The sequence below is a fragment of the Lepisosteus platostomus genome, chromosome 2 (genome assembly GCF_059453375.1).
Source record: "Lepisosteus platostomus isolate fLepPlt1 chromosome 2, fLepPlt1.hap1, whole genome shotgun sequence".
NCBI lineage: Eukaryota > Metazoa > Chordata > Actinopteri > Semionotiformes > Lepisosteidae > Lepisosteus > Lepisosteus platostomus.
In genome coordinates this window covers 76,341,058-76,353,226 of record NC_142612.1, presented here as the reverse complement: position 1 = coordinate 76,353,226, position 12,169 = coordinate 76,341,058, and the positions used below count along the sequence as shown (strand labels likewise).

Genomic DNA, 12,169 nt, shown 5'->3' with positions numbered 1-12,169 from the left:
ATGCTCATAGTAAAACATAGTAAAACAAATGCCTTCTAATTTGTCTTCACTGGAAATGAACCTTTATTTTTTTCTGAAGAAGATCTATGCTTCACAAAGACAAGTGTTACTCACCAGTGATTATGAGACTCTTCCTGAAATGTAACATATACATTCAAAGTGTATAGAGTACTGGAGTACTCATGCTGTTTTACTGTACAGTATGTGTCTGTAAAAGAATGAGAAGGAGAAGGGCTTTTCGTTTCATATCTAGCTCTTGTTGTCATTTTTTTGTAAATTCAGTAGCCTAATATTTGCATTGTTTGCTTCACTACCAGCGTGCATTATCTCTCTGACTCAAATTCGGTGGCTCATGTGGTTCACATCCAGTGTGCACGACCCATTATCCTTCTGCGGGCTTCGGCTGGTGACACACAACAGGCCAAGCGCAGTCCGAGCTGGGCTGGCGTGACAGGCAGAGTCTCGACCTCCGGGTCGTCCCCGGGCATTTGAGAGACGCCTCGCTCCTCCCAGACACGCTAGCTGTCCCACACAGGAAGTGGAAACTCTGGGGTGTGCACTTCCATCCTCAGAAATGCTCACGCAGACCCCTTCCCCAGTTCCCCTGCCTGTATGAGGACGGCTGTCGCGCCGAGCCGAGCCGAATAATGATTAGCGCTTCTATGATGGGGGATAAGAGAAAGATTCCAAGTTTGAAGAAAAAAAGGAAAAACTCCTTACATGGTGTCAAGATGTCATGACTCTATTAGCCAGAGTAAGAGCATTTTGTAAACAAGCTGCTGGAGGTGGAAGCTTCAAAGACTTGTCAGGAGATTAACTTCCGTTCACAGCCCAAGTATCTGTGCATGCCTAAGGAGAACATTAAATCCTCATAAAGGCACAAATAAGAGGTTCTTCCTTTTTAGACATCTCTGAGAGCTGCTAAAGAAGCTTTGATGTTGTTATTTTGTTTTTTGTGTTTTTTTTTTTTTTTTTGCGTGAGGGTATATAATTTTGTACCTGTGACTGCAGTTAATTATGTTCCAAGACTTTAACTCGACCTGTCCTTTTTCACACACCCTGCTTATATTTAATGCTTATTTAATGAATTAAATAATGCTTATATTAATGAACCGATTTGTTTAATGGGCAGTGTGGAGGCTTGTTCCTTCCTTGCTCCCAGTACATGCGGTCAAGGCTTCAATTCCAGGTGCTAATGTCCTGTGTGGAGTTTGGAGTGGTACTCCCTCTCTGAATCTGTGGCTCATCTCTGTGTGCTCTGGTGTCCTCTCATTACAGTAGGTGTACATGCCCTGTGATGGACACGTGCTCTGTTTCAGACACAGGTATTTAATACCTTATCCTTCCCGGATAGGCTCTGGATTACCTCAACCTTTACCAAAACTGATCAACTTTCTGATAATAAAGGACGAATGAATCAAATCATTAGGACGCTGCTTTCTAGACTTTGATTTACGTACTAAAGCAGTTCAGGTGGGGAGCTGCGTCAGCACACATAGGCTGCAAAGGAACAAGTAAAGGTTTATTTCATGCTGAAAAAAGAAGAAAAGAAACATAACTTCGGGTTCACACACACACACAGTTGTGTTTCTTTTTTTCTCTTTTCAGCATGGAATACATTTTTACTTTTTCCTATACGTACACTATACTATTATACACTATATTCATTCTGAACTGATTCCATATCTATTTTATCCCATTCTGTTCCTCTTGAGTTTACAGTCCTGGAATTAGAAATCCTTGTTTTCAACGATAAAGCATACCACACTATGATCACAGTTTTTCTCGTAGTTTTCTCACCTCTTTTTTCCTTACTCTCCTGATTCCTTGAAAACACTAGATCTGTAAGGGAATGTTTGCCACTTCAACCATGTTTGCCACTTCAGTTTCCCCTGCTTGTGTCCCTGATAGCTTTACCCAAACTGTTAGAGAAAAATTACAATCTCCCTTTACAAAATGTTCTTCTCTCACGCATTTAGTCTGGATTTCATTATGTAAGATTGCATTATTATTCATATCTGAAGGTGGTGGTCTGCAGCAGGCTCCTAACATTATGGCTTCTGAATGTTTTTTAAACAAACTTCTTGAAGTTTGAACCATGGAGTTTCTGAGACTCTCAACTTTCATCGTTCCTGTCCTTCGGGAATGCAATGCATCCATTAGTGTTGCACCCATTATTACTTGTTAACTATGTTTCTGTGATTCCAGTAACCTCATGTGCTAATGCAGTAGCTTCTGTGTTTTGCATTTTGTTTCTAATGCTCCTGGCATTTAGGTCTCAGCTCTTAATCTTCTAGTCCTCTGACATTTTGTTTTGTTTTTTTCCTCTGGCTTCTCTTTCTGTCTCTGCTCTCTGTGTACGTCCCTTGCAGATGCTTCCTGGATTCTCCTCCCTTCTATTTTACTTTAAATGCTTTTGAATTTCTGTGTTGATCCTTGCTCCAGGCCAACTGGCTGCTCATCTTATTCAAATATAATCTGTTGTGGCTATATAGCCGCTGTATATAGATAGCCTCTGCCATGGAAAATGGCAAAAGGCAAATAGCCCAAATTTCTTCCTTGTAGAGGGAGTTGATCATTCTTAACATTAAAACATGCTGCTGAAAGAAAAGGCAGGCACAAAAATGTTGAATTGTAATGCCAGTACCACACAAAAGCAGAACAAAAAAATGAAATAATCATTACTTCAACACGAGCAATAGCAAACCTGGTTATATCATCGTAGTTTATGTGCTTGTTTGTACACTGAATGGTGCAAGTCATGTGTGTTAATCTCTGTGCCCTACATTTGTGAAAATGCTGTGGTGTTTTACAAGGCCAATTTAAACTGATGTGGTGGTTATCAGCTGTCCTGTTCATTGCCAAACAGCTAAATTACTGCAATACAACAACATTAACATCACAGTCCTGAGGGAATTAAAGCTTTTCTTCAAAGCTGTAATAAACAAAAGGGTGAACAGTGTTTGGAAAAATATAAACCACCTTCCTTTTGATGAGAAATGAGAGTTGAGATACACAGTTCTTAGAAAAAGGGGAACAGCAGGCTACTCAGAAGCAGTTCTGCTTTGAACTAGAAGTTAACAGAGTGAATCAGTTTTCTATTTTAGATTTTTTTACCCTTACAGGTTTAGTTCTCTCTGTGATTCTGTTGTTGTACAGTATACATTTCGAGTCCTACACTAACTTAGAACTAATAACTGGTATAGTTATATATATTAAAATAGTCTCTGGTGTATTTCTGGCATGCTTTGAACAGAGACATTATTTGCATTTTCCAATCAAACACTAGGTTTTGTTTGTTGTCTTTTTAAAGAAAAGTACAAAAAGTTCTAATCATAGAAGTAAAATTGGAATGATTAGGCTGACAAAAACAATGACAGGAAAGTTGAGGATTCCTCATTTTAACTGCACTAGTTAACAAACATGGTACACAAATAGTTAAAATGAGCTTCACTTCTTTGTTGTTCTAAAATATGTATGACTAGTACATTTTGCAATTTGTTAAGGGGAATATATAATTAGAATGCAGTCCTCTGCTTATTGTATAGTTAATCCTAGGTTGTTCACACCAAATTCTTGTCTGAGTGTGTTACAATTATTTAAATAAGGTTTAAAATCAATCCAAAGGCCACTCTGCTAGTAGGACTAAAGTGTCCTTTGTCACTGTAATGCTGAAATGTGCCCCATGTCTCTGTCTTCTTAACATTAATAAATGTATAGACTCTATAAATTGGCTTCATTACTCTGCTCTCCTCCCCACTGATAGCTGGTGTGTGGTGAGTGTTCTGGTGCACTATGGCTGCTGTCGCATCATCCAGGTGGGGCTGCACACTGGTGGTGGTGGAGGGGATCCCCATTACCTGTAAAGCGCTTTGAGTGGAGTGTCCAGAAAAGCGCTATATAAGTGTTAGCAATTATTATTATTATTAATAATAATAATAATAATAATAATAATAATAATAATAATAATAATAATAATAAACGTTAATCCAGGACTAAAGTGAAATAAAGCACATTAAAGTTGTGGAGCACGGAGAGGTGTCATTAAACATCATAAAAACAGTGGAAAACCATGGCAAAACAGTGTCGATGCATGGAACAAGAGAACTGGGAAAACTTTGGGAATCCTTTGCAAACTGATCTTGAATTCTATTTGGGGAGTATAGAGTTTTCATCCTCTTGTCCGGTTTCTCTGAGCTGGAACATAAGTCAAGCTGATTCTGAGAAATGCGCTTCCAAGAGCGTGGCACATAAAATCATAGTGCATGGTTGAATTATTCACAAAATACAGTAACTCTTAATTTTAACGTTTAGAATTTGTTCTGCTCTGTTACCCCCCTTAAATACAAATTAAAACTATGGAAAGAGTGCTTTTTATCATACAAAAGGTGCACTTAACAACTTTATGTCAGCAGGATAGCGTTGTTGTATTGCGGACCTTTTCCTCAAGGAATAGTTTTATATAAATTGGTTCCTAAAACTAGCCATGTAGAAAATAGTGTTTAATGCATTCAGCTTTAGGATGTGTTTTCTTATCCCACCATCCCCTGAGAACTCAGAGACAACTTTACCCAATTTTCAGAATTAATTCTTTATTTTGTAAAAAAAAACGTTGTTCTCTGTTGAGAAGAAACCCAGGGATATATTCTGGTATGTCTCGGCTTTCCATTCCCTTTTCACATATTACTCACTTTAATTCAGTATTTTGAAACAAATCTAGGGCAGTGTTCTTCATTAAGGATCTAAGGATTAGGATTATGCTAACTGACTTAAACTGTAGAGTAAAGGCTGTCATGCACATCAGTCGTCTTGAATAACTCCACAGTTTGACATGCAAGATAATGACAGATTAGATTTCAGATGTCAAATAGTACATGCCACACATAGATTTCACGAGGCAATGAAAAACACATTGGGAAATTAATGTTAACTGTACTGACGTTTTGAGGAAATAACAGCAAAAAAAAAACCAAATTACGTGTCAGAAGATGGAAATTTATTGTCTCCTTTTAACTTTTCGTTACTATCATTTTTCAACAAACTAAATTTGAGTGTGTTCAAGTAAGTAGCTGTGTCAGCAAGCACAGGCTGCAAAAGAACAAGTAAAGGTTAATTCCCTCGCTGAAAAGAGAAGAAAAGAAACACAACTTTTCGGCTGTGGAGCCTTCTTTGGGTGTCAATCTGAATTTCCACCCAGAAACATTTTTTACATTTAAAATTCAACAAATGTAACAGAATCAATAGTATTTGTTACATTTTTTATGCTTCTCTGTATTCAAAGAGCCTGGTCATTTCTGAAGCAGAGATAATAGGAATATGAAGGATAAGCAGAACAAAGGTACTGTAGCAAGACCGATACAGTCCATTATGATATATATGCTGTGAACTTTGAAATATTTTTGGGGAAAAGGACAATTACGCTACATTGCAGACTCTCATTTTAAAGTTGAGCGTTCCTGCAATTGTTGAGAAAACACAATCAACAGTCACTGAAAATGATCTCAGAACTGTCCAAATCGAAAATACTTGAAACTGCTACTACTATAAGGCAACGAGGGATCAGACAAAGAAAATAAATTTACTTTTATCTTCTAAAACAAGAAAAGCTTTTTAACTGTCATCAAAACAGCAAGCAGTTAAAAAACTAAAAGCTGGAAAAAGATGTTCCATGCTCCCCCCTGTCAAAAGTAGCTTAATAATGCTCCCAGAAGCATTTGAAAGGACTTTCTTTCCTTCTGTTAATGCAGGGAATTCTGAGTGGCTCAGCCTGGATATCATGTATTTCTTATAGCTACACATTATCACTCTTAAGACAAGGCCTTAGGAGGAGGTGGAGGGGAGAGACAACTTTGGGAAATGACTGATCAAACAGTCTTGTTACGCTGTGCTAAAGGTGAAAAACAGTGGAGCTTACAGCCTGTCAAAAGATCCTACATTGTGATGGGGTAATATTATAGTTGGAGTTTCTGATTCGGGTGGGTATACAATAAGACCTAATGGACGATTGTACAGTACATTGCGTCCCAACAGCTCCTCTAATCCTTTGAGTAAAAAATACAAGCTGATTTTCTCCACCTTTCATGTCATGCAGTGCAATTGCTCCAAAATTCCCCTGTTGTCATCTAATAGAAGTCAATGCGCAGATGTGTTACTGCCTCATTTGTACAGTTAATGTATGGTTAATGACATTGTTAATTGGTTACTTATTGGAGCATTAAAATGGCATCAAGCTCCCTCTGAGGTTTGCCTAATCAACAGGGAAACTTCACAGCTAATTACATGTTATCATTCCAAAGACATTTCATGCAACAGTCGACTGAATTACTACAACTTTCAAATCGCTTGAGCACAAGGGCGATCACTTCGGAGATAAACAAATGTTTTGCTGCAAAAACATCAAGCATAATTTGGTTCTCTGAGCCGCTTATTCCCTGTGGTTGGCTTTCTGTTTGTGTCCGGGGAGAACAGGGCTCCTCTTGGGCAATGTTAAAGAGCGGTGAACTTTTCATCGAGTCAGGCCTGAGAAGCATGGAGCTGAGGCATGGCTGTGGGATGTAATAACCTGTACCTAGGACCGAATTTGAATTCTGAATTTTCAAAAAGGTTAGATTACAAAGTTCTTTCTGCTTCATTGCGCTGTAGTTTAGCACTGGCTAAAAACAGGTGATTTCACTTTAAACATTATGCGTTTTAAACCAGAGAAAACGTCATCATATTTCTCGTATCCTTGTTGAAAGTTCTTACCTCCGATTTTCCCATTATCATGAAATTCTAATGCACTTCGGAATTATTTGCCGGACAGCTTTATCTGATTGACATAAATTTAGAGCCGCTATAAAAACTCCAGTGTAGTCTACTTATATGAGATGCAGTGACAGTATATTAAAGGTCTGAAAGCACATTATTCAGTGTGCACTGACTTGACTGTCTACAGAATATACCCTTGTGGAATGATAATCATCATCAACAATACACAGAACTCATTCTGAACAAGGTGCTATTGAACCCCTTAATTTAAGGGAGAGATTTGCTCTTTAGTTTAATCAATCACAACCTGGGATCTGGGATGGATAATCAGGACCTTTCGAGCATCTGCAGGAGGCATGTGCCCTTGAATTGTCACATGTCAAAATGTCAACTGACATTTTGTGTCAGTAATGGGATCACAGATATTCTGTAATTACCAAAACTAAAATCGATTAGTATAGGCTGTTACTGGAAGAATGCAGGACAGCCATTTGGAATCAGACCTATCTATCCTGTAACTATGCTCTTATATGAGTATGGTAGATTTTCTGACATTCATTGTAAATATAACTCCATTTACAAGAGAGGCATGGCAGCTAACACAGTGCCAAAACACGTAAAAGGGCTGTAGTATGTAGTATGGGAAGAGCTTTAGTATGGTGGACTCAAGCTGTTTTTGCTAACTCAAAAGCATTATGTCAAATAAGATGTTCAAATTGATTTTCTGTGAATAATAAAAACAGCAAGAACACCTACTTCATGATAATTACAGTGGAATTGATTTTTTTACTCTCTTATAGATCCTATAGTTAACAGGTTTTGCTGTATATTTTGAATCTTTAACTAACCTTGCAGTACCCTGTAGGCCAAGGATGTTGATCCATTCTTAATCAGCTCTTATTTCTTTTTTTTCAGGAACCTGGGGAAGTCAGGGCTCAGAGTGTCGTGTTTAGGTCTTGGTAAGTAAATGTACTTGTTAGATACTAGCTGTTCATAGACTGCAAAGAAAAGAGTGAAGGGAAAATCTCAATTCATCAAAAAGAATCTTCACAAAAGAATATCTATTACATATAAGAACAAAAAGATTAGAAAGGTTACAAATGAGAGGTTTGTTTGGTTGCTACAGTAGTAGCTAATTGATCTACAGTTTGGATCTGATTTAGCTGTTCAATATGGTATTCAGCTTTGACATAGCATGACTGTGACTCTTACAACCCTCTGTGTACAGATGTGTCACTTCTACTGCTCCTCTTGTAGTCCTTTCTATTCTACACTGTAAAAGATCTGTTTTTGCTAGCCTGTCAGTGAAGGACATTCCTTTAAGACTGGAATGTATCTGGTCACTCCTCAGGAATGATTCCAGAACTACAACATCTCTATTGTAATGTGATCAACAAAATTTTACACTGTGTTATGAATTAAGAATATGACATTCTTTGATTTCAACCCTGCACTCTTAACAATACATCTTCTACTTTCTTATGACTTTTTGTTGTTTCCTGTATTATCTAGATTATGTAAAAGATGTGTCAAAATACTGTAAATACCCAAGTCTTTTTCAGAAGCAGCTTCTTTCCACCGTAGGTTTTCCACCCTTTGTTGCACTCAGTAGTAGGTTTACATAATAATGAATGTTCATGTAGCTTGGAAGCCAGAGTTTGAAGATCTGCATCAGTGCTTATCTACCTCATACTTGTGGGCTTGTGTGATAGCTGTCTTTTATTATGTGCAATATACAATTCTAATAACAGTGATTCAGAATTGTAATGAAATCACCTGCTTAATCATGCCAGTAAAAACCAAAAGTCTCACTTTGTTCCTTTTTATTAAAGTTTATATCACATCATCGCATCACTTTCAACAGCCAATTCAGCATCATGGTGGCCTTGAGCCTGTCCCAGGAGATCTTGGGCACAAGATGGGATACACTCTGGGTGGGACACTTGTCCATCTCCGAGCACACACAGACAAAAACACACACACTCACACCAGAGCCAATTTTCCAGAAGCCAATTAACCTACCAGTATGTCTTTGGAGTGTAGGAGGAAACTAGAGTAAAGGTTATAGGAAACATTTTATTTCATTCTTTATTATATATTTCTAATTGTGCTGAGCATATCAACATGGGTTCTGCACAGCAATAAAGGGACACAATAAAGGAACACATTGATTGGCAAAAGTTGAATTTTTTTTATCTTTAGGTGTCACCACCTGGTCAAACCATAAAGCATCAACACAGAAAAATACACTTGTAACAGAAAGAATGGTACTTTCCTAATGAGCAGAAGTCATTAGTTAGAAGGGTTTGGAAATGAAAAACACAGTTTTGCCTCTATTTGTCTTTTTTAACCCGTAGATTGATAATTGTTGATTTGTTATTCCCCTTCTGTCACTATTTTGATTCAAACAAATAACTCTTAGAAAAAAAGACATTGGACGTTTATCGGGCTTGTAAATTCATTGTTCTTTCTCTGCTCCTGCCTCTAACTGGCTAATCCGAATTTGACATCTGCATTGTTTATAAAAGGTCTAGTGAGATCTCTAGAGCAAAGCAAATCAGCAAATTCAGCAGCTGCATTTCACAAAGCACATAAAACTGGGGCATGTTGAAGCTCAATATATACGGCTGCTCCAGTAAAATGGAAAACTAAGAAAAAGCTTTTTTGAAACTCTTTTTCCACGTTTTCCATAGTTCTTTTATTCTAATTCTACCCTTCATTATCCCTGCAAAATGATTAACCTCCACATGTTCTTCAATAGTATCGAAAGAGAAAATGAGAAAGGCTATAATGCCAAAGTTTCTCAAGTTGAAATGCATTTATATTGTTTATTGCGTATGAGTCATCCCAAAGAGCTTTACGATAAAGACCTCCACAATTAGTTAGGAGAATGTTAATGAAAACCTGAGCTGATCCCAGTATGGTCACATCTATAAATTATACAAACAATTAATTATCTGTCAGAATTGATGAGTCTGATGTGCCACCTAAGCAATTCATTTAATAAAGTCATAAAAATCTGCGAACTCTTAAATTTGTAGAAAGTTTATAAGTTGTCTGATAGAACTAATTAATATGTCAATGAAAGGGGAAAATTGCAGTAAGGATTTTGAGTAAGTACGCAGCAAGACAAAAGGTGCCAATTTGTTCTTGATGACTAATATGAAATAAGTTTTGTAATTGAGCTATTTGTGAGTAGCTCATTTATTATGCTTGATTCATTACTGTTAAAGTCACCATATTAATGGCCAAAAAAGTCCTCTTCTGATTTAAAAGCCGACATGAGAACAGAAGGCTTCATTAAACTAAAAGGTACAACAGACTGAATTTGGGAGTCTTGTGTTTGAACTTACCACAGCTCTTTACAGTACCTATGAAATGGGATATACAAATGTCTACTTCATACATGTATGAAATGGATAGTCTGGTCTTCATTAGATGTGTTAAGGTCTTTCTTCAATCTCTTCAACCTTTCCAAGATTCAGGATAGATTAACAGTTTTACCATGGAAGTTCTAGTTTTGCCACCTTATGCTCCATTATTTGAGTCAACGTTCTGCTCTTTTTGTCATTCATGAACAATTGTCATTAAAAGATGTTAAAGACCTCAGTGGAACCTGCTTTTAACAGGCTTTTCTGCTCAATGCAAAAGTTAAATGGATGGTTTTGATGAGCAAATATCCCTTCAGCTTTCCGTGGACCTGAAAACCATATCTATTTCATTTAATATTTTGCTGTTTTAAATATACAGTTCAGAATGGTTTGTTATATATAGATGGTCCACTATGACTTTCATTTTAGTGATCTTCATTCATCCAAATCAGTTTTCTAAGGGAATTTAAATTGATGGTCTTTTAGATTCTGTCTAAATGGATCTGTAAGTGCAAAATTTCATTTTCTATGAGCAGTGTAAAAAACTGTCATTACAGAACTGTGAGGAGCAAGTGTGAAGCAGCAAACAGCAGATGTACTGTACATATGAAAGGCAGTTGAGAGAAAAAATAAATTCTATCAGATAGACAGTGGGATTCCTGAAAGAATCACTGAACTGCATCCTGAGGATAATTGCAAGGGAGAAATACACACTTTTTTTAAACCAGATCTCGCAGTTCCAGATGAGATAGGTCCTTTGGTTTAAGCTGTTTCCGTATGATATGCGACATCCAAAATGATTTATCTTCTCTATGGTAATTCAAGATGCACACGGTCATGTTGACTACATTTCAAGGTGTCCCTTTTTGTATAGAAAGTGTGTTTATGAAAGATACAATCATCATCTGAAGGAGAGCCGAAGTATCTGCATAGATTGCTATAGGAAACCAAGACCATGATTGTGCTGAATCCCTCTGTTCTCATTGCTTATATAACAGATTATAAACTACACATATACTAACAGAGTCCTGAAGAGATTAAAAGAATCCTTTGAATTTTCCAAAGAACTCAAGCAGCATCTCATTCTTTTGTAGACATCAAAGGAACAATCCCTCTTCCAATATTATTCTTGAAAATTACTTTCCCGACTAAAATTTTGAAATTTAAAAAATTCAAATAATGCAGAAGGGCGACTTCCTCTGTGTAAAAAATAGTTGACTTCTGCTGAAGATATTTAGCTGATCTGATGGTCGGGACCAAACAAACAAATAAATCAGTTTGAGTCATTGTCTTGTTGCACCACATCAGCTTTGCTTGCTGTGGGAAAAGATCTGTTTATAGAAGCAGTTCTAATCACAACAGATAACGCTCACAGCCCAACAGCAAACAGCAATTCTGCTGCAGAAGACCGGGGGGGTGTGAAACTCTGAGAAAAGGTTAGAGAAACACATGCTACCTGGCACTGGAGTGCTTCTGGGCTCAGGTGTGACAGGCCAGAACCAGACACTTGTAGGAAAATGTAGAACACTTTTGGATTATTGAGCAGTTTTTTTCATTCATTTTGAGGAGTGTAAATGAGCTGAGACCTTTTATTGTGTTGCCATTGTTGTGGGAAATTCTTTATCGGAGGAGCAGAACACAGTCTTCTGCAGATTCAGTTGTATTGAGCTCAATAAGTCCAACAATGCGCGCTGGGTCAGCCCCACAGAACAGACAAATTGCAAGGGTTTCCCAGCTCTTATATACAGTCAGAAGAAAGTTTGTTTCACAATCTGTCCTGTTCTTTGATATGTAATTACCTCCTGTCCTACTCTGTCTTGCTCTAGGTTCTGTCCTTTGATATGCAGTAGACATTGGTCTGCTTTATCCTGTTTGTGGGTGTTGTTCTTGTCTTTTATTTTGTAGCGTTAAGCCACTGGGGCTGCTAAAGCAAGTCAGCTTTATGGCATCTTAGTTTAACTTTTGTTTGAGGCTAAATTAACAGACCCCACCAACACCTCTCACAATGCGCTTCAGTGGTGTACTGTGATGCTGGATAAGTGAGATATATA

The 12,169-nt window shown here is 37.4% G+C and overlaps 1 protein-coding gene across 5 annotated transcripts in view; it reads left to right on the top strand.

Annotated features, from left to right (window-relative positions):
- The window catches only part of kcnab1a (potassium voltage-gated channel subfamily A regulatory beta subunit 1a), a 101,463-nt gene that overhangs the window by 59,891 nt on the left and 29,403 nt on the right, over positions 1–12,169 (top strand). For all 5 annotated transcript variants that reach the window (XM_088618929.1, XM_088618900.1, XM_088618923.1 and 2 more), the window contains one exon: positions 7,663–7,706. In XM_088618929.1, coding sequence (XP_088475055.1) covers positions 7,663–7,706 — 44 coding nt within the window. The remainder of the gene's footprint in view (positions 1–7,662; positions 7,707–12,169) is intronic.